At 33.1% G+C, this 23,473-nt stretch overlaps 1 protein-coding gene across 1 annotated transcript; it reads left to right on the plus strand.

The window, feature by feature from the left end:
- Positions 1-644: 644 nt before the first annotated feature.
- On the plus strand, positions 645-953 carry LOC134697950 (sperm-specific protein Phi-1). Its single transcript, XM_063560235.1, has one exon. The coding sequence runs from the start codon at positions 645-647 to the stop codon at positions 951-953; it is 309 nt and encodes a 102-aa protein (XP_063416305.1).
- Positions 954-23,473: the final 22,520 nt, after the last annotated feature.

Genomic DNA, 23,473 nt, shown 5'->3' on the forward strand with positions numbered 1-23,473 from the left:
ACGAAAAGACATAATAAAATATACTTGTTTTGTATAATTATTATAAAGAACATATCAGGTAACAATAAAATGAAATATTTTTGACACACAATTTCTTTACATTTGACATTTAATCAGTTTTCTGTAAATAATATTGATAATTTCTAAATGGCGCGATTGTTATCATTGTTGTTGCTCAAGCAAAAAAACGCGATAAAATAATTATTTTTCTGTTTCCTTTCGTTCCAAACATCAGCAAAAACATTTAATCAACCACAAGCAGTTATTTGAAATATATAGTTTACTGCATAAAACATTGGTAAATAAATTATTAGCATATTGATGCGAGTGTCGTCTGGCTGAAATACAGATAAACACGTTGTCGAAATCCTTCTTTTGCAGCGCTTGGAAGTTTAATCCTTCCGCAAATAGATTGTGTGTTAAACGCCCAGAATAAAAATATATATTTTTACCACAGCAACACTCACCATAGTGGTCTAATCACATTTTTTTCAGACACAAAAACACAAATGGTCGTGACGGCCATTTTGGTTCATTGTTATGAGTGTAGCAACCGGGGTGCTCTCTATCACGTCCGCGTTCAAAAAATATAAACAAACGAGTTGTCTGTCCCAGCATCAGTCTTGTATCACCCAGCAAGAAGGATGCCAAGCCCAACTCGTCGTTCATCCAAGTCCAGGTCCAGGAGCAGGAGCAGGTCAGCCTCCGCCTCCCCAGGAAAGGCAGCAAAACGTGCTCGTTCCAAGACCCCAAGAAAAGGAAAGAAGAGGGCAAGGTCTCCATCCAAAAAAGCAAGAAGGAGGTCTAGGTCTACCAAGAAGACAGCAGCTAAGAGGAGGAAGAGGTCCTCATCACCAAAGAAAAGGAGGTCTGCTGGAAAGAGGAGAGTAAGAGCAAAGAAAGGAGGAAACAGAAGGAGGTCCAGGGGAAAGAAAGCCGCAGCAAAGAAATAAGACATGTAGCTGACGACCGCTAGTTTGCCACACAACGGCCCTTTTAAGGGCCAACCATATTTTTCAAAAAGAATTTAGATTTTGTTACATCAGTTCGTATAACCTAATAATTACAAGTTAAAAACAACGCCTAAAAAGAAAAAAGAAAACCTAGAACCCTTTTACAAATTAAAGGCAAATCATAAAACCCCTGTACAAATTAAACGCAAAACACAAAACCCCTGAATAAATTAAAAGCAAAAACCTCTGCACAAATAAGATTAAAACAAAAAAACTCTAGTACAAATTAAAGATAAAACATAGAACCCCTGTGCAATCAAAAAAGTAAAACATTGAACCCCTGTGCAATCAAAAGGTAAAACATAGGACCCCTGTACAAATTAAGCCAAAACATAGAGACCGGGTACAAATTAAATGCAAAACATGCATAGAACCCCTCAGTAATCTTTATATAAACTTCTACCACCAAAGAAATATTTCCTCTTCCCCAACACCCTAACCCAAAACACGAAAGTAATTTCGCGTCACTTTAAATTTTTTAAATCAAAATTCACAAATTCCAATCGAAATAAAAACAAAACCAACAAAGGATAATCCATATATAATATATTCTAAATAATAAAATAATGAACAACTTCAAAAAAATTATATATACTCTTCAAAATCTATTTTGTTTATCCAAAATCTCTTAATTGTTCACCATAAACATATATTGTTTCTTTTTATGCAATGATTTTTTTTCATTACGAAGTTCCTACCAAACTAAAAAATGGAATCTTTTAAAAAAAAAAAGGAATATGTTTCAAACTTCTTTTTTTATCATTGCTAAATTTAAAACGAGAGAGTTCTTTTCCCAAAAGAAATATATTGTTTCAGATGTCATCAATAAAATATGTTTTCGTTGCATATCAATTATGACGACTGCGCGCAATCGAAAAAATATATCGGCTACTGCTCTCCTAGCTGAACTTCAAAAATGTTCATAAAAAGTAAAACCTTAGTCAGGAACCTTTAATTTTGTGGTTGTAGATTTATCATTATTTTTTTCGTTTACTGTTTTGTATAGAAATTAACCCGTTAGTTTTCTCGGTGGAATTATTTTACATTAGTCAATTTGATTTCTTTTTTATATGACTTTTATCTTTTGCTCATTGTTGAAGACATTATGGTGACCTATGGCTGTTATTTATGTATGTTATTCGGTATCTGGTTATGAGTTGTCTCATTGGCGATGGTTTATACATGTGCTAGTTTTCAACAAGCGGTTGAATGCATTTGCCGACCCAAAATAGTTAGTAATCCATGTATTAAAAGTTTATATTAGTTTAACTCGCCCTTAACAAAACAGACCTCACATTATTTCCTTTTCTTATCTCTAATGAAAGAAAAATATCCATTCATGGGCATGGGAATTTGGATGGGAATCATGTTTTGAATTTTAAAATTTTGTGTTCGTCCCATTTTCTTTGTTTTTGTATTTCTTTTTATTGGTTTCTTCTTTCACCTCTATTCTGTTAGTGCCATTAAGAAAATTATATCCATTTTTTTAACGAATCCAGGTACACTCACAAATGAGTTATGAATACTAATAGAGAGCTTATATATATGTTTTGTGTAACAACACAAAAATACAACCAGGCTAAAACAAAATGTACAATTTCACGGTAAAAATGTATAAAAACATTGTCTAATCAGTTGAGATTTGTATACAGTTTTATTTTAATATCGTGTTTCAACTTCTATCCCCACATACCCTTTTCATCGCAGGCATTTTTCTTTCGGATAATCTTTTCTTTTGTTCTTTTTCCAAATACTGCCCACATACATCATGATGAATATTTAGTTTGTTTGTTACAAATTAAATCGTTTTATAAATCTTATTAGGTGATGAATTACTGAAAGGGGCATTATATACATAAATACAGAATAATTATCATACATTGTCTTAGACTGGTACCCATGATGAGTTTATTTATACCCACCCGGTCGATCGTTATTGAAATTGTACACAATAATATTTGTATATTACGAAGGCATATATTTCTAAATGTTGTACGGTTGGAACCTAACTAACGTTGTCTAAAAATATAAAATGTATTTGTAAAAAAGGGGGGCTCGGTGGCCGAGTGGTCATAGTAATCACTAGCCAGTCAACACTTAAGTTGTGAGTACGAACACCAAAAAGAAACAAAAACAAACAATTTTGAAAAGGATTGGAAACAATACAATACAGGTAAAATACGAGGCTTTGTCGAGTAGCTTTTTCCTGTTTTTGGAGCAGAATACACACACATAACGTCACTCGAGACAATGTAATAGTTATTTTTATACTCCAACTCTTACAACTGCTCAACTTTAAATATTTTCCGGTTAAAACTTTATTTGGATTAGAGCGGTCAACGTAAAATGTTTGGGATTTTTTATGCTTTGTATTTGTTATAAATTAAACCCTATGGAAACGCATTGTCATCGTCATAAAAAAAACTCTATGGAAGCACATTGTCAACGTCATAAGCACGGCTAAAAATATCACTTTGACTGTATCCCAAATGAATACACGGCCAATGCCAGTTGTCTTCTGTTTATATTAAAGTCCACGAGTATAGAATGAATACGTTATGTTTTAGAGGATAGCCAAAAACATTTATTTTTATATTACCATGTCAAAACATTGATTTTGCGTACCTTATCTTATTAAATGTGTGTATTGGTAACAATCACTTAACTTTGAAAGGGGAGAGGAGTCCTAAAAACAGTCGGAAAGCAAGCCCTTAGAAACGACCGTTGTTGCTACTTTCTTAAGACAACAATGGAACTGATATTAAAACCCGCCATTCTGAAATTGCGTTAATTTCGCGAACTTTTTTTTGGCGCCAATTTGGAAGTTTATCCTTTTTTCAGTTTCCTACTTGCCATTAGGGTCTGAAATAGATTTATTTCGATTTTTTAAGCATGGATTTTATTATCAAAAGGGAAACAATTTCTCAACATGTCAAATTGGCCGTCTGTTAACGATCCCGTAATGCCGTTGATCGTCGTTTAAAAATATTTTCTTCTCTTTTTTCATATATTTTATAACAAAGACTTTATGTACTATGCAAACAATTAATAATACGTATTTAAAAAAAAAAAACATCAAGTATAACGTTCTATCACCCCTTGGGAAACCCCGTTTGAACTAAATTCCAAAATAAAGACATTTTTTGACATTGTAGTTTTTCGGTCTTACACATTGATGTCACCTTGCAACTAAACACAGTCAATGTACACATATTTAGTAGGTTTGTTTGAAAAAGTAATGACGAGATCAGCTGTGAATATTTGACTGGATTAATTATTCTCTTTAAGTCAGTGAATTGTATGACTTAACTTAAACAAGGTAAGGAAATCTTATACTGTCTTTGCACAACACTAACTGCTTTAGATGACCGACATAAAACTCATTTTGTGATATTAAGGAATCCTGCAATTTAAGTAAATGAAAAATTATTGTCCTAAATTTGAACTTAGGCAGCCAACAACCATTTCATTTTCTGGTGGGGGTAGGGGTGGCTATTGAGTATTGATTGTTTTGAAGAAGAAAAGTTTGTTACCAATTTTTGGATAAAAAATAATTTGTTTTTGACCCTGTGAAAAAAAAATGTTTGTTTTACCCTCAGCTGCCATTTAATGAAATGCTTAAAAATTGAAAAGAGAAGAATTGTTTTCAACTTGTCAGGGAAAAATCCATAGTTCCCCCCTCCCTGAAAACAAATGGTTGCTGCCTAAACAATCTCTTTCAGAGTATCATTTTAATCAATCTTATTCAAAGCATTATCATACTGACATGAAGTGTGACTTTATTTTGACTAGTGATCTAAAACATAATTGTTGACTTTATAGCCCCCAGAAACTGCTCTAAAATACTTTCATATAAATATAAGAATGCATAGTTTTTTTCATGTTTTTATTATTTTTTTCAAATAGAAAAAGAAAATATTACTGAGTCTATTTTAATCTTATTTATTTTCAAGTTCATGATTAGCACCATTTATTTATTGGTTTAGTGTGTTATTTCTATAATTTTAGTCCATTCATTAGAACTATAGAGACAACATTAAACTTTTATTGTTATATTTAGTTTGTTCATTGATTCTACAAGGATTGCAAACTAATTTTCCTTTTATTTAAAACAATGAAGATTTTACATTCAGAATGCTTTCATTATGATCTCTTTTAAGTATAAATGAAAAAGGTAGGACCTACTTGCAAGTGTCAGTAATGAAAAGGAACTCCTGTTTTTTTTTGTCATTTTAATACTGTCTTGATGAATATTTAGACTACCCCTTGTATAAATTGAGTAGACATTTATTTCTGTGTTAAAATAATTTGGTTGCAGCAGTAAAAATACCTACCAAACATGAATATTAAATTAACTCTTGGAATTTCAAATTAATATTGAATTATTAATCCTATTAAGGCACATAGGGACACATCTAGGGCCTATTTCACTGGGACTGAGTTCTGAAAAGTGATAAAATGTGTTTTTCTATTTTTTGGCACATGTTTACAGTATCAAAATGTATTTTAGAGATTATTTTTAATAATATCCACTTGTAAATAACAGCATATGGTGTTTGATATAACAAAAGTATGTTCATGATAGTGTCAAACAAAGGGACGTAACTCGTGAATTACCGTCGGCCCCGCTTCGTCAGAAATATCGACACATCTAACTGGCACATTTGCGTATCTGTGCATATCAACTGGCACAAATTTGACATATCATAGTCAAAGTTATGTTACATAACATAATTTAAATTCAGCATAGCTTCCCGAGAAGTTAAGAAAGAAAATTACGATTTAAATTTCTTTTGACCACATTTTTTGGTCAACACCTACACTTTGAAGACATATTTTGAAAGAAAAAAATGAGTTAAATCCATAATTGAGTTAATGAAAATATTCCTTCTATACTCAGGAATGTTCACTTAAAAGCAAATTAGTTTTAATTTATTGTAACAGCTACAAATTCAAAAAAACGGGCTTCACTTTTTTTGGTAAAAAAATGCCCATATATGGTTATCACATGACGTCCATTGTTGCTTTAAGAAATGGGGTCAAACCGGGGTCAGCTTTCCGACTGAAAAAAATGTCCATCCCAAATATGACGGGGAAAAAATCTTGTCAAGCTGATGACAAAACAAAATACTCTGAATGCAAATTCCACGCATAGTGTTAAATTTAGAAATAAAAAATCTGATAAATACATTTTGTTCGCTTTGCGCAAGAGAAAAAAATCTTACAAAAAAAACCAGTTCTAAAGACTGTATAAAAGGAGTCAATATTTTTAACATGTTCCAAAATAAAGGATTGAACATTTCTTCAACTTTCTGTTCAGAGGTATGAGACATAAAACTACGAGAAGGTTAATTAACAATTTTCAAATAAAATATCCCTGAGCGTTTTGTTTGTTAATTTCACATTTAAGGGGGAAGTGTTTTTCATCCTCCAGCAAGTGGCAGTTTACATTGTGTATACTTTCTAGAAATTTCATAATATCGACCCTTTGATATTTCTAAAGTATTTTTTTTTGTCACTAAAATTCTCAACTTAGTGAAGCATTTTCGTATAGAAAATTTATTGGAAGGCTATATTGACTTAGTAAGTCTTCAATATGAGTACCAAATTGTCAAACTTTCAGCAACGCCAACAGCAAAAAATCTCCAGCTTTTATTACGGTCATTGTGATACTGTTTAGTTTAAACATATTTATTTATAGTGGATTGGGAAACAAGTTTTGCAACTTATATTAATCCCTTTCCACTTTGCGGGTGCGAGTGCTGCCTTGTAGCGGCATTAGCCTACCCTTTTTCGAAATCTACAAGGGTGTCTTTAACGTGCAAGATATATGGCTCTCTCTTAACACGGGTCAGCCATTTATCGTCCCCTTCCGACGGACTATCATCGTGTCCTCAAGACCATACTCGCAGATGGTGTCAAGGGAGAGCCGAAAATTGAGTTCCTGAAATTTTCATCCCAAACGGGAATCGAACCAGGAACCTTTGTGTTAGTAGTCCGATGCACTAACCACTACACCACGGCTCTCTCTTGTGATACTGTTGTCTGCTCTTTGGTCGGGTTGTTATATCTTTGACATATTCCTCATTTCCATTCTCAATTGTATTCTAATACCAGTCTGTAATATGTAATTTTTAATTCCATTTTTATACTTATCTAGGCCTATATATAGAAAACTAATTCATAGTCTTGATATAACATTTGTTCGTCTAATGCTTCGAAAGAAAAAGATGACGAGGACTTGCCGAGTACAACTAACAAACATGTGTTTAGACAATAATGGTTATTTTTTTTATACTGCAACTTTTACAACTATCTAAATTTTTTGGATAAAAAAACATCAATTTTGATTGCGAAGAAAAAAATTGTCAAACTTGTATTCTTTATTGACGTCATAAATGTAAATCCATGGAAACACATTGTCAACGTCATAAAGAAAGCGATATGAATTTATGAATACGTCCAGTGACTGTTTGTGGTCACTCCAATTTTACTGCGCAAATAAAAAATCTACCTGAAGGTTAAATTAGAACTCACAACATACTAACCTCTTGGTCACAAAGGATCCTTTGACTAACAAAATAATAACTTCAGTTAATATTCCAAACACTAGAAAAATTTTAATATTTTTTGCATTTATATTATGCACTGATCCATATTTAGATTAAGACACTTATGGTCCCTCTTCCTTTTTGATGTGTCTGGTTGTGTCGTCAATCTATGAGTACTAAGTGTATATCAAGGCTGTGTAAATTTACAATTCAAATACAAGAACAAGAAGGCAACTAAGAATGGAATTGACAACAGTTAAATACTTAAGTGTTTCAAGTAAACACAAAGGCCTAAAAAACGTAAACTCTCAAAGTGTATCCTTCGACGACTCCATCAAACACTAAAAACGAATGAAAAACATTGATTAATTGATTGTTTGTTGCTAGCTTGCTTGAGGTCCAGTTGCAAATATTTCATGATGATTATTCGTGACTTTGAGGTCCAGTTGCAAATATTCCATGATTATTCATGACTTTGAGGTCCAGTTGCAAATATTTCATGATTATTCAGGACTTAAACTAAATATCAATTTATTCACAATAGTTAAGTTTTGCATGTTAGGACAGGCATGAATAGCGGGAAATTATTTACGAAAAAGACCCTTCAGAGAGTTTTTCCAATGCCAGGTTCGTTGCATGTAAAAGGCAGAGATCATGGTGCAACGTACTTATTCACGCCAAACGAGGCCGTGCATTTATTATACAATTCGATTCGAACAGTTGGACAAAAAAAAACATTACAATAGCATGCTAGATACACATTAGAGGTGTAAATTACAATATGGTATTACATATGACATTTAAAACAGGAATAAAACTGCAGCTTACAACAAAAGTATAAGCGTTTAGACAACAGCTAACAAAACAAGAGGGTTAAATCCCATGGAAGGCAACATGTTGTTAGGTTTCTTCTACCTGTCTGTTCTTATTGTATGTGGAGAAATAAACATGACTATAGAATCAGAGTTGGGTATGTACATTGCATACGTTTAGTTTATGCTTTAAAAAAAAATTATAATGTGGAAAAATAATCTTTATAAGAGAGTAAATGACAAGTTCACAAAAAAAAAAACGGATTAAAAAATTGGTAAAAAGCTCTAAGATAAAGATGGAAATTAAAATAAATCATATTAAGCAGAGGTCGCGGACGCTCGTCCTATGTTCACGACAAGGGAAAGGACGTTGACTATAGACTAAAATTAAGAATGGAAATGGGGAATGTATCAAAGAGACAACAACCCGACCATACAGAAAAAAGCAACAGCGGAAGGTCACCAACAGGTCTTCAATGTAACGAGAAATTCCCGAACCCGGAGGTGGACTTCAGCTGGTCCCTAAACAAATATATACTTGTTCAGTGATAATGAACGCCATAAAATATATATATATATTGGCTAGTACCCGGGGGTTCTTTGACACAAGTTTAACAATGGTCATACACACTTTTACTTAGTTTTCAAAAAAAAGTTGGCACATAAAAAACACTTATACATACGCATGGATGTTTGCTTTGTAGATTCAACTTCTTTTAACGGAATTCAGTATGACAACCATTAAGATTTAGTTTTAAAACATGTAAAGTTGTTGCCAAACTTACGACTGTTGACTTGTGTAAACGCTCTGCTTATTTATTTACAGCCTGTTCAGAAAAATCTAACATTGTCAACAAAGTAAAATTGTTGTGTAATGACATTGGAGCTGGTGGCAATGCGGGTGAGACTAAATTAAATATTTTCATAATCCTCTGCAGGCTTCAGGCTAGATGAAAATTTAGTTCAAAATATATTTTCTTTTATAGAACTTACATTGTTAAGCTTAAATTCAGACTACGTATGTTGTTTTGTGCTTCAATCAGTCTCGTTGTTTTCTCGTTTGAATGTTTTTAAATTATCTTTTCAATGGTGTTTTTTTTTTTGCTAACTATGCGGTCTGGGTTTTGTTCATTGTTGAAGACATCACGCTGACATATAGTTTATATGTCATTTGGTCTCTGGTGGAGAGTTGTTTCATTGGTAATCATACCACATCTTCTTATTTTTTATACTAGCCCTGTATAACCATGAAGGTGATCCGACGGAGAACGGCTGTCGTAAGGTAAACGTATATATGAGGCTAAAGAAAACAACCATAACCGGCACTGAATTGTGTAGTTACAAAGAAAGAGTATCGGCTATAACAATCCTAATAAAAAAAAATTTTTTTTTTTAAATGTGAACAAGAAATCGTATTGATCAATATTTTGGCACAACAAATGACCCTCGTTAATGTCGAGCCCTGTTTAATTATGATTAAACGGTCCATTGTAAAGTTTATTTATTTAAGACAAAAAGAGTGATTATAAGTCAGACCTGGGATAAACAATATTTCATAATTTGTAATAAATTATAATGCAATTTTACAAAAAACAAAATGATTGCAATGACAAAAAGGACGATGATTTATATATATTTTGATTACCTCTCAATACTGAAATTGCATTTTGTGTTTTTTTCCAGTGCATCCCAACACTTACACTGGTGTGTCGATTTTCACAGCTTCTGTGAGTAGGAGGAAATACGTGGTAAAAGGAAATATCGTGAGATTTGACAAAGTATGGTCAAACATCGGCAATAACTACGATCCACGCTCTGGTGTATATACAACACCAAAGGATGGTGCATATCATTTCTCTTGTACAGTGATGTCTCAAGGTAACAATGGCATTCGCGTCAACCTTTGGAAAAATGACGTAAAGACTGTTGCAATTTATTCATATGGTTCTTATGGTGGAACACTGAATATGGCGCTTGACTTGAAAAGGGGGGACAGAGTGTACATTAAACAAAGTCATGTTGAAAACTACATTTATGCTGAGCCGGAATATCATTTCAGTATGTTTTCTGGCTTTCATATTTCCTGAGAAACTTTATCACTTATATATCGACATACTGGTATCGTATCTACAAAGAATATCACTGCAATAAAATATGTATACATTTACATTGTCTTTTAATGACTTAAACCTAGCCGATTTTAGAATGCATTTCCATCATGTATACCAAAATTGGATTGCCCGGGTTAGACTATATACTTGGGTGATACCAACACTTTGACGTTTGAATTAGGTTTTAGATTTTCAATTATTTTTGCCTCTCCGATCTCAGAAGTAACATTTGTTTAATTGTGCATCTGGTGTAGAAACATGTTATTAATTGCAAGTTCGAAGATATTTTATTGTATTTGGAGACTTTAGACTATCGAATCGAAAATGATGCTAGCCAATCCAGATGCTATACAGGTATCTAAGTACTAACTCAACTGAACGAAAACACTTCTTAAACATACATTTCGAAATCAGTCAATCATACTGTGGCTTTCTTTAATATATTTTTTTTTTCATTCGCAATATATGACAAACAAGAACAACAAAAAACATTTTTTAGACCGTATAGTAAGGTATAAACCCCAAAATAACAATAAACCGACGAAGAAGGAACATAAAAGCTCATTAGTCGAAGATAAATTGATCCGTCATGTCAAAAAAAAGAAGAAAAAAACGACGAAAAGACTACATTCAGAAAAAGACAGCTTCAAAGAGCTAGCAACACTAACACCTTCAATAGCGGGGGTAATATAAGGTGTGTCGAAAGGGTAAGCAAATCCTGCTCCTCATTTTGGGAATCGTCGTCACGGTTCCTTGTGTAAGCACAGAATTCTACGATAAGTCTCTTTTTGAGTTGTCAATTTCGAAAGAAAAAAAAATATAACGGGATTGACGTTACAAGAATATTTAAACATGCATATATATATATATATATATATAAACGCCTAAAAAGTGTACATAACAACACCAATCACACAAAAAGGAACTATAAATGTAATTATTTATAAATATTTCGGATAACAGATATCCTTCGTCAGTCAAATTCTGATTTTAACATCAGAATTTGACTGACGAAAGAATTTGACTGACGAAGGATATCTGTTATCCGAAATATTTATAAATAATTACATGTATAGTTCCTTTTTGTGTTATTGGTGTTGTTATGTACACTTTTTAGGCGTTTATATTATAATTTATTTTATTGTGTACATGTATCGTTACTTGTAACGATCCAGCGCCCTCGTGGGAAAAATCGTTGACTATTATTCAGACGTTTTATATATATATACCTGTTAGTCAAATGCGTTTTGTTTAAATATACTTTTTCACGCTTTTGGTCTTTTGGAAAATGTTGTTTGTGCTGTTTTTAGACCCTTCTACAACGAAATTTGTTTGACATGCACACGTATAAAAATTGCGGTTTTTATCCAACGCAGTCATAGGTTTGAACGTAGTTTTCAATTTAGACTCGTTTATATTTTTTGTTTGGGCATGTAACATATTTTCCCTCCGGTTTATATGATCCGTTCATCCTATATATTGACTCTTAAAATTCAAGAGTTAATCTAAAAATGAGGGTACTTTCTCTAAAAATTGAGGGTACTTTTTATATGGCCTTCCAAATACCGTTTCGATCCCTAACATCACTGAAGAGACATTTATTGTCGAAATCCGGATATGGTGTACTTAAGAAATATTGACACCGAATGTTTGTGGCACAACATCCTGTCCACAAGTTAACAATTTTTTTTTTTCTGTGACGTATCAATTTTATTTGGCAGTCGTCAATGGCAGTCAGCAGGGTTAAAGAACATCAGTTGTTCGACCTGTTAGTCAAATGCGTTTTGTTTAAATATACTTTTTCACGCTTTTGGTCTTTTGGAAAATGTTGTTTGTGCTGTTTTTAGACCCTTCTACAACGAAATTTGTTTGACATGCACACGTATAAAAATTGCGGTTTTTATCCAACGCAGTCATAGGTTTGAACGTAGTTTTCAATTTAGACTCGTTTATATATATATATATATATATAACCATAAATTTGCGAAAGCAAATTTACAGATCTAACATTGTTGGTTTGATGTTTAGACGAGTTGTATTTATATATATATATATATAGTGTCTAAAAATAGCAACAATCAACATTCAATCTATATAGGTGTGGATCAGTTTGTAAATAAACTGATGCAGTTACTAAATTGAATTATATAAGTGTCTAAGAATGTAACTTTAACACACTTATGAGTGTTATAAAATTAGGTGTTATATTTTATATATTATTCACGCAATATTTCGCTAAACAAATTAGCTTCATCGGGCGTGTGCATCTATCAAGGTGAAATCGGATGCATGACAAAAAATATCTTTGTAGCTTGAGCTACACAAAAGTTTAACATATTGATTAATGATCTGTATAAAACATTTTTTTGCCGTTTATTGTACATAAACATTTTTTTCAAAAATTTAAACAAATAGTTGTTTTAGTTAAATAGAAGTAAAATTGATGAGTTATTCCTTTGCTTTCGGGTAGAACTGTTTTTCATCCCTCTCATTAAGTCCATCAGGTTCAAGAGTACGTAGCTGATGCATCCAGAACCTTTCTCTCTTTTTCCTCATTTCTGAGTCCCAATTTTGGTTTACCTCAATTATTTGAAAGGTGATATTTTCAAAGGTATGTCCTGTTCTTAAGAGGTGTCTCGTAATTGGACAGTTTCTTCCTTTTGTATAAAACGACCGATGATTGTTTAGTCTGATGTTAAATGTGGTTTCTGTTTCACCAACATATTGCAGCTTGCAAGTTCCACAAGTAAGAATATAAATACTATTTTCCGTTTTGCAATTAGATGTAACATAGATGTTGTATCGCTGCTTTGTTACTGTGCTGCTGAAAGAGTGGTCAGTGTTGGCGGCTTTACAGCACTTACAGTTCCTTCTACCGCATTGTTTGTAACACCCAAATTTTGAAGTTTCTTGTTTCTTTACTTTTGATGTCACAAGTATGTCTTTGAGATTTTTGGGTCTGCGATAGGCAATAAGAGGAGGTGATGGAAAAATTTCTTTTAAGGACGAGTCATTTTCGATTAGACGCCAGTGCTTTCGGATAAAAGATGAAATATTTGTCAAATCGGGATGGAATGTTACAACAAACGGAATTCTATCTGCACGGGTCGCCTTATTTTTGTATTCCATGAGGCTAGCTCGATCTTTTTCTTTAGCTTTATCAAAAGCGTCTGTGATGTTTTTGGTTTTATATCCTCTTGATTTCAGCTGTGTTTTTAGTTGTCCCAAACGATAGTTGAGTTTGGATTCAGAGGAGCAAATTCGCTTTAGTCTGATGGCTTGACTGTAAGGTATACTCCTGGAGCAGTGTTTCGGATGAAAACTTTTTGGAGAAAGGAACTGGTGTTTATCAGTTTTCTTTGTGTGGAGGTCAGTTGTCATGATCCCGTTTTTTACAAATGTGGTGGTGTCGAGAAAAGCAATTTTCTCGCTTGAAAATTCAGATGTAAATTTAATTAAATTTAATTTAAATACTCAATTAAATTTACATCTGAATTTTCAAGCGAGAAAATTGCTTTTCTCGACACCACCACATTTGTAAAAAACGGGATCATGACAACTGACCTCCACACAAAGAAAACTGATAAACACCAGTTCCTTTCTCCAAAAAGTTGTCATCCGAAACACTGCTCCAGGAGTATACCTTACAGTCAAGCCATCAGACTAAAGCGAATTTACTCCTCTGAATCCAAACTCAACTATCGTTTGGGACAACTAAAAACACAGCTGAAATCAAGAGGATATAAAACCAAAAACATCACAGACGCTTTTGATAAAGCTAAAGAAAAAGATCGAGCTAGCCTCATGGAATACAAAAATAAGGCGACCCGTGCAGATAGAATTCCGTTTGTTGTAACATTCCATCCCGATTTGACAAATATTTCATCTTCTATCCGAAAGCACTGGCGTCTAATCGAAAATGACTCGTCCTTAAAAGAAATTTTTCCATCACCTCCTCTTATTGCCTATCGCAGACCCAAAAATCTCAAAGACATACTTGTGACATCAAAAGTAAAGAAACAAGAAACTTCAAAATTTGGGTGTTACAAACAATGCGGTAGAAGGAACTGTAAGTGCTGTAAAGCCGCCAACACTGACCACTCTTTCAGCAGCACAGTAACAAAGCAGCGATACAACATCTATGTTACATCTAATTGCAAAACGGAAAATAGTATTTATATTCTTACTTGTGGAACTTGCAAGCTGCAATATGTTGGTGAAACAGAAACCACATTTAACATCAGACTAAACAATCATCGGTCGTTTTATACAAAAGGAAGAAACTGTCCAATTACGAGACACCTCTTAAGAACAGGACATACCTTTGAAAATATCACCTTTCAAATAATTGAGGTAAACCAAAATTGGGACTCAGAAATGAGGAAAAAGAGAGAAAGGTTCTGGATGCATCAGCTACGTACTCTTGAACCTGATGGACTTAATGAGAGGGATGAAAAACAGTTCTACCCGAAAGCAAAGGAATAACTCATCAATTTTACTTCTATTTAACTAAAACAACTATTTGTTTAAATTTTTGAAAAAAATGTTTATGTACAATAAACGGCAAAAAAATGTTTATTCAGATCATTAATCAATATGTTAAACTTTTGTGTAGCTCAAGCTACAAAGATATTTTTTGTCATGCATCCGATTTCACCTTGATAGATGCACACGCCCGATGAAGCTAATTTGTTTAGCGAAATATTGCGTGAATAATATATAAAATATAACACCTAATTTTATAACACTCATAAGTGTGTTAAAGTTACATTCTTAGACACTTATATATATATATATATATATATATACGAGTCTAAATTGAAAACTACGTTCAAACCTATGATTGCGTTGGATAAAAACCGCAATTTTTATACGTGTGCATGTTAAACAAATTTCGTTGTAGAAGGGTCTAAAAACAGCACAAACAACATTTTCCAAAAGACCAAAAAAGTGAAAAAGTATATTTCAACAAAACGTATTTGACTAACAGGTCGAACAACTGATGTTCTTGAACCCTGCTGACTGCCATTGGCGATTGCCAAATAAAATTGATCACAAGATGTAACAAAATGGATCTTAAAATAAATCTAATACTAAACAGAAAAACTTTTTAAACTTGTGGCCGCGATGTTATGCCACAAACATACGGTGTCAATATATCTTAGTACACCAGATCCGGATTTCGACAATAAATGTCTCTTCAGTGATGATAGGGATCGAAACGGTATTTGGAAGGCCATATTAAGAGTATCCTCATTTTAAGAAAAAGTACCCTAATTTTTAGATAAACTCTTGAATTTAAAGAGTCAATATAGGATGAACGGATCATATAAACCGGAGGGAAAATATGATACAAAGCCCAAACAAAAAAATATAAACGAGTCTAAATTGAAAACTACGTTCAAACCTATGATAGCGTTGGATAAAAACCGCAATTTTTATACGTGTGCATGTTAAACAAATTTCGTTGTAGAAGGGTCTAAAAACAGCACAAACAACATTTTCCAAAAGACCAAAAAAGTGAAAAAGTATATTTCAACAAAACGTATTTGACTAACAGGTCGAACAACTGATGTTCTTGAACCCTGCTGACTGCCATTGGCGATTGCCAAATAAAATTGATCACAAGATGTAACAAAATGGATCTTAAAATAAATTTAATACTAAACAGAAAAACTTTTTAAACTTGTGGCCGCGATGTTATGCCACAAACATACGGTGTCAATATATTTTAGTACACCAGATCCGGATTTCGACAATAAATGTCTCTTCAGTGATGTTAGGGATCGAAACGGTATTTGGAAGGCCATATTAAGAGTATCCTCATTTTAAGAAAAAGTACCCTAATTTTTAGATAAACTCTTGAATTTAAAGAGTCAATATAGGATGAACGGATCATATAAACCGGAGGGAAAATATGATACAAAGCCCAAACAAAAAAATATAAACGAGTCTAAATTGAAAACTACGTTCAAACCTATGATTGCGTTGGCTAAAAACCGCAATTTTTATACGTGTGTATGTTCAACAAATTTCGTTGTAGAATGGTCTAAAAACAGCACAAACAACATTTCCCATAAGGCCAAAAAAGTGAAAAAGTATATTTCAACAAAACGCATCTGACTAACAGGTCATATATATATATAACTCGTCTAAACATCAACCCAACAATGTTAGATCTGTAAATTTGCTTTCGCAAATTTTTGGTTCTTCTCTCGCCGGGATTCGAACCCATGCTACTGTGATATCGTGACACCAAATCGCCTGCACTGCAGTCGTCCCGCTAGACCACATGACCACCTGGGCTCTAAAAAAAGAGCTTTCGCTGGCCATGTGTTACCTTTCCACGTCAGTTTTAATCTAGCGGCGTACTACAGTACATGATATATAAGGCATGAAGATGTTATTGTTACAGATCAACTAAATTATCCATAGTAAAGGATCCTACAAATTATTGTAAGATACAGTCACAGAAAATAATTATATTCATAAGTACGTCTGAGTCAGTGACAACCCTACAACAGATGTATCCATCGGATCGCCATTAATGATGGTTATACATGGCTGTGTACATAATGTATATACAACTCGTCTAAACATCAACCCAACAATGTTAGATCTGTAAATTTGCTTTCGCAAATTTTTTGTTCTTCCCTCGCCGGGATTCGAACCCATGCTACTGTGATATCGTGACACCAAATCGCCTGCACTGCAGCCGTCCCGCTAGACCACACGACCACCTGGGCTCTCAAAAAAAGAGCTGTCGCTGGCCATGTGTTACCTTTCCACGTCAGTTTTAATCAAGCGGCGTACTACAGTACTTGCTATATAAGGCATGAAGATGTTATTGTTACAGATCAGCTAAATTATCTATAGTAAAGGATCCTACAAATTAATGTAAGATACAGTCACAGAAAATAATTATATTCATAAGTACGTCTGAGTCAGTGACAACCCTACAACAGATATATATATATATATATGTTTGTTGTCATTTGTAATCATTTAGATGCAGCTCCCTTGTAACATTTTAATGACACTAACAATCGTATTCGGTTTCTAAAAACTTATTATGTTAAAGAATACTTCGGTTGATGATCTTTGTGCCATACAAAAAGTTGTACCAACCTCGACTTCGTCTCGGATAACATTTATATATTTAGATGCAGTCTACCAAAACACACTAAACTATCGACAAATAGTTTATTCTATGTAAAACACAGTTTAATATAAAAATAAGGAGAATTTTGAATAACCAAATCTGAAAATGAATTAGACAAAATACATAAATCTAAAGCTGAAAACCGAAAAAGCTTGCTTAACAAGTTGGACAACTATTTCTCTAAACAGCACCAATCTTTATTAAAAGTCGGTCAATTTTGAAGCTGTGTTTACTTAAAAGTGAAACTATTGTACCTATCAATACAATAGCATGATATATACATACAAGAGGTATACTATTTCAGTATGATATTACAAGGGACACGGTAACATATTTAAGATCAGAACATGCATAAAGTATACACTGCTAGGACAAACATTAAACACACTCGGAAGAAACGATAGATTAATTTCTAAAGAGGACAGTATGCCTCTTTTCTTCTTCGTGTCTGTTCTGATTTGGTGTGGAGAAATATGTATGACGCAATGTTCCAGTTGGGGTATGTAAAATAGAATATACAACTATATTATCATGATCCTTGTCCAATCAGAAGAAGGATTTGCAAAATTTGGTCGTTTTTTACGCCACAATATTTTCTCGTATTAAAAACAAACGCATGTGCATATCTAGCTTTTAAAAGAGTAAGAATATCCAGCCTGTTAAAAAAAAGCGAATCGAGTTATATATACAACACCATCATGACATGCATGATCAAAATAAAACTTGCCACTCTGGTTCACTGGTTAACATATTAAGAATATCTTATATGCATACACCCCCTTTTCAAAAATTCGCACCTGGAGTGATAGAACTAATTTTAATCAGATTAATTACTACAGTGTATCGACGATAAATTGTGCCAATGATAGTAAATTGATTACAATGGTAAAAAAAATCTTCACTAGCACTGTCGGAACATTGAAATTACAGCTGCAACATACCAGTCATGTGCAACTTCTTACAATATCTTACCATATCATTTATGTTCCGATACACATTTTAATATGCACCCACCATTCCATATAGCATCGTCCCTTTGTGCCTCCTGCAGTTCAGCTAAATATATAGTTAGCCTACTTTCTAGGGGTGTGTCAGAGACGAAGGTTTTATAAATACTCCTGTATATTATAATACATGAAAACTGTTGTTTCTTTTTTGTGTTTGTAACTATGTTTACTGTTGTTTTATTTTATATTTGTACAAGAATAATATTATAATGATATCATAGCATGCTCCTTGTGACTCACAAGTTGTGAGCCCAGTTTATGGAAATAAAGCATATTCTTCTTCTTTTCTATTGATTTTTTAGGTGCGTCGGGTTTCTCAGCTTCTATAAGTAAAAGTAAACACGTGGTCAGAGGAGGCATCATAAGATTTGACAAAGTATGGAGCAACATAGGGAACAATTTTGATCAATATTCTAGTGTGTATACAGCTCCAAGAAATGGCGCATACCATTTCTCATGTACCGTAATGTCTCATAGAAACAATGCTATTCGAGTCAATCTGTGGAAAAATCACTCAAAGACTGTTGCAGTTTACTCGAATAGTCACTATGGTGGTACACTCAATATGGTACTTGACCTAAAGAGAGGAGACAGGGTGTACATTAAACAAGGTCATGTTGAAAACTACATATATGCTGAACCTGATTATCATTTCAGTATGTTTTCTGGCTTTCTCATTCAAGTTCATGAGTAACTTTTTGAACTAAATCAGAATATTTGCGATGAATATAAATAAGTAATAAAATACTTGCATTTATTTCTTAGACTACATTGTTTTATTATTCAAAAATTAATAAACATTCTGTACTTGCTTGTCTCAGTGGTTGTCGTTTGCCACGGGTCATATATGAGTAAAAAAGACTAGCTACAACGTAGACCTATATGCACGTGTAGTTAATAAATAAAAAAAACTGTTATGAAACAGACACACATCTATCTATGATACTAGATACGAAATAAATACCGAAGGTCGGCCTCTGATGAAGGTTTACTTGGGAATACTCCCGAAAAAACCCGAAACATTGCATATTAAATTCTTAAGAATTAAGCGATAAAAAGTACGTAGTGTCAGGTCAGAAATATTGATACCATACCATGAATAAGTGGGTTTATGGTCAATTTATAAAACTATATGATATTTTTTAATTGGCCTGTGGTTTTGTTAATAAACAATGCCGTTAGTTTTCCTGTACGAATTGTTTTACATTTGACATTTTACGATCATTTGTTTAGCTTAGTATGCTGTATTGGTTTTGCTCATTGTTGGGGGTCGTATACGGTCACTTATTGTTAGATGGACTCTTGTTGGGAGTTGTCTAATTGACAATCTTACCACAACTCTTAAGTTGTATATATGAGAAATCGTGCATTTGATTGTGGATTTCGCAAAGGTCGGATTGATTGTCCCAGTTTGAATATATATGTTTAGTCCCTCTCGTTTTATATCAGCTCTTCGACGCTCGTATTGGATTTTGGAATTCCGAATATTTTGACCTTCAGATTATCTGAAAACAATTTATTTTTCGAGATTCAGTGAGAAGTTGTTTCCTATGTCTTAACCAAACCCCTTTCCATTCCGGACTATGCACCTCCGTGCAGCATTGTTATAGGTGCATGTTTCAAGTACTACTAACTAATCAACCATTCAACCTCTCCACATTATTGTGACTATACCTAGAAGTTGCTGTATTTATAATAGTCACTTTTTTTTCTAGATATACAATATGTGTACATTGTCGGAAAACAAAACAAAAATATTTGTACGTGCTTTAGAAATAAGACAAAAAGCGAGGTTCGCCAACCAAATCTCAGTCTAGTTGTGCAGCGGGTACAAACAAATTTTATATTTCCGACTATGTTGTTTTTTATTTTGCAATTTATCCCCAGCACTTGAAGCTTTATATATTAGTATTTGTCTAAATTGAAATAGTTGTCTCTCATTTTTCAAAAAAAACCAAAAAACGACATACTTTAAACGCCGACATCGAAGAAGAACGGTTACCACAAATAAACTGTTATGCTACAATAAATATTCACATTATAACTTGCTCAAGATGGAAAAAGGTAGACTAAAAAATACCAAACTCCGAGGATAATTAAAAACGGAAGGTCCTTTATAATATTGCAAAATCAAAAGCTCAAAAACATCAAACTATTCAATGGAAAACTACTATCATGTGAAGCGGGATAACAGGAGACTTTATTTGAACAAGTACATATAAAGCAATAGATTAGCTCATTGGGTAGATGATAACAATGTACTGGCGGACGAGCAGAATGGTTTCCGGCAACAACGTAGTACAATTGACCAATTGTCTAGTCTTACTAATTTGATTGATGTAAGAAAAAAACTTCGTAAATCAACCTTTTGCGCCTTTATTGATTTTAAAAAGGCTTACGACACTATACAAAGGGATATTTTATGGTATAAATTAAATAAAATGGGTGTTGCACAGACTTTTTGTTCTGCTATTAAGTCAATTTATACAAATGTTTTATGTTCTGTAAGAATAAACGGTCATTTCACAGACTGGTTTGATGTTAACTGTGGCTTGAAACAAGGATGTCCCTTGTCGCCCATTTTGTTCAACTTGTATATTAATGATTTAGTTACATTTCTTAAGTCCTTTGACTGCGGAATAGAAATAGGTGATGAAAAACTATGTATTTTGTTATATGCTGATGACGTTGTAATTATAGCAAACGATGAAAAAGAACTTCAACTTATGTTAAATGCTTTATCTACATGGTGTAAAGACAATTGTATGAAAATTAATGCAAACAAGAGTAACATTGTACATTTTAGACCGCCATCTATACCTAGATCTGGTGTAATTTTTAATTGTAATGGTCATACTATTAAGTTTTCTAGTAATTATACTTATCTTGGTCTCGTTTTAAACGAGCATTTAGACTATAATGTTACTGCAAAAGCCGTTGCATCTTCAGCAAATAGGGCTTTAGGGTTGGTAATAGCCAAGTGTAAACTTTTAGGTGGTGTTTGTTTCGATGTATTTGTAAAATTATATGAAAGTTTAGTTTGTCCTATAATAGAATATGGAGCAGGTATATGGGGTGTAAAATCATATTCTTGTATTAACTCCATTCATAATAGGGCTTGTAGATTTTTTCTCGGTGTAGGAAAATATGCACCAAATGCTGCAGTTACTGGAGACTTAGGTATAACACCTATTTTTGATAAGCAGTGGAAAAGTATTATTCGTTTGTGGTGTAGATTAAATAACATGAGCTCAAACCGTTTAAATGCGAAAGTTCACAAGTGGGCTGATAGTATGAGTATTAAGCATAAGTGTGTCAAAAACTGGAATTTTGTAGTAAAGAAAACCTTCTGTGAACTAAATTTAAGTCATTTATCGTGTCCTGAAAATATGGACACTAACTATGTTATAAAAAATTTTATGTCAAAATTACATAGAAAACATGTCGATAATTGGCATGCTGTTTTGCATTCTGATAAATCTATATCGGGTAGAGGTGGCAATAAGCTACGAACTTACAGACTGTTTAAGGAAAATTTTGAACCAGAGGAATACTGCAAAATAGCTTTACCCTTCAGTCACAGAAGTGCTTTCGCCAAATTTAGATGTGGTGTTGCTCCCCTTAGAATTGAAACAGGGAGATATGAAAATATTGTTTTAGAAAATAGAGTGTGCCATATATGTGACGTTTTTATTGAAGATGAAGCGCATGTTTTATTAAGATGTCCTCTTTATGACGATTTTAGAAACCATTTATATCATGTTGCTGAAACTTTTAATGATAATTTTGATACTTTAGATGATAATCAAAAGTTAGTGTTTTTATTCTCAGATGTAAATATGATTCGTGTGTGTGCCAAAACCTGTCATTTAATTTTAAAAAGACGTAGGAATTTTATATATTGTACATAATATTTTATTTCATATTATGTATTATTATTATCTATGCATTTTAATAGTCTCTTATAATTCTGTATAGAATGGCTCTCATTTTATTTAGTGTTATTTTACAATGTTACTATTGTATAAAGATTGATTGTACTTGTTGAGAGATGAGACTTTAATAAAACATTGAATTGAATTGAATTGAATTATAAAGCATCAATTTATTTGTGTAACTGTTTTTTTTACCGAGCGTGCCAGACCTTCTCGGTTAGTCAAAGTCGTTTAGTTCCCCCTATAGTAGAAGTGTACCTGTAATTTCTACAATAGTTGGCCAATTGCGGGATGGTATCTTTTAATTATATTACAGTCGATTGCATTGAGTGTGTAGGTAAAGGAAATATGTTTTGCTAGCTTGCTTGCTTATTGAACCCTGAAGTCATCCCTAGGTTATGTAAACTACATAAAGACTTGGAGAATGATCAAAGAACTTAACACGATTATGTTGAAAACAAATTTAACATGCCGCAATACGCATTTTACATGTAGATATGTTTCCAGGAAAAATACGTTGGTAATAATATGAGAATAAGAAGATGTGGTATGAATGCCAATGAGACAACTATTCACCACAGTTCAAATAAAGTGGATGTAAACAATTAGAGGCATGCAACCGTGCGGCCTCATTCGGCCTTCAACAATAAGAATAACCCATGCTGTATGGTCGGCTATTTAAGGCCCCGACATGAAAAATGAAAATAATCAATTTGGAAAATTGACGGTATAATTTATAACAAACTTCATGAAAAGCAAATATGACAGACATGCACTAACGACAACCACTGATCGAACTACAGGTTCCTGACTTAAGACAGACACATATAGAATGTGGCGGTGTAAACATATTTTAGCGCTCAACACTAACCTGGGATAGTG

The sequence above is a fragment of the Mytilus trossulus genome, chromosome 14 (genome assembly GCF_036588685.1).
Source record: "Mytilus trossulus isolate FHL-02 chromosome 14, PNRI_Mtr1.1.1.hap1, whole genome shotgun sequence".
NCBI classification, from domain to species: domain Eukaryota; kingdom Metazoa; phylum Mollusca; class Bivalvia; order Mytilida; family Mytilidae; genus Mytilus; species Mytilus trossulus.

What these genes read in the sequence shown, in the direction of transcription:
- LOC134697950 (XM_063560235.1), top strand. Translation starts at nt 645, where the DNA reads ATGCCAAGCCCAACTCGTCGTTCATCCAAGTCCAGGTCCAGGAGCAGG.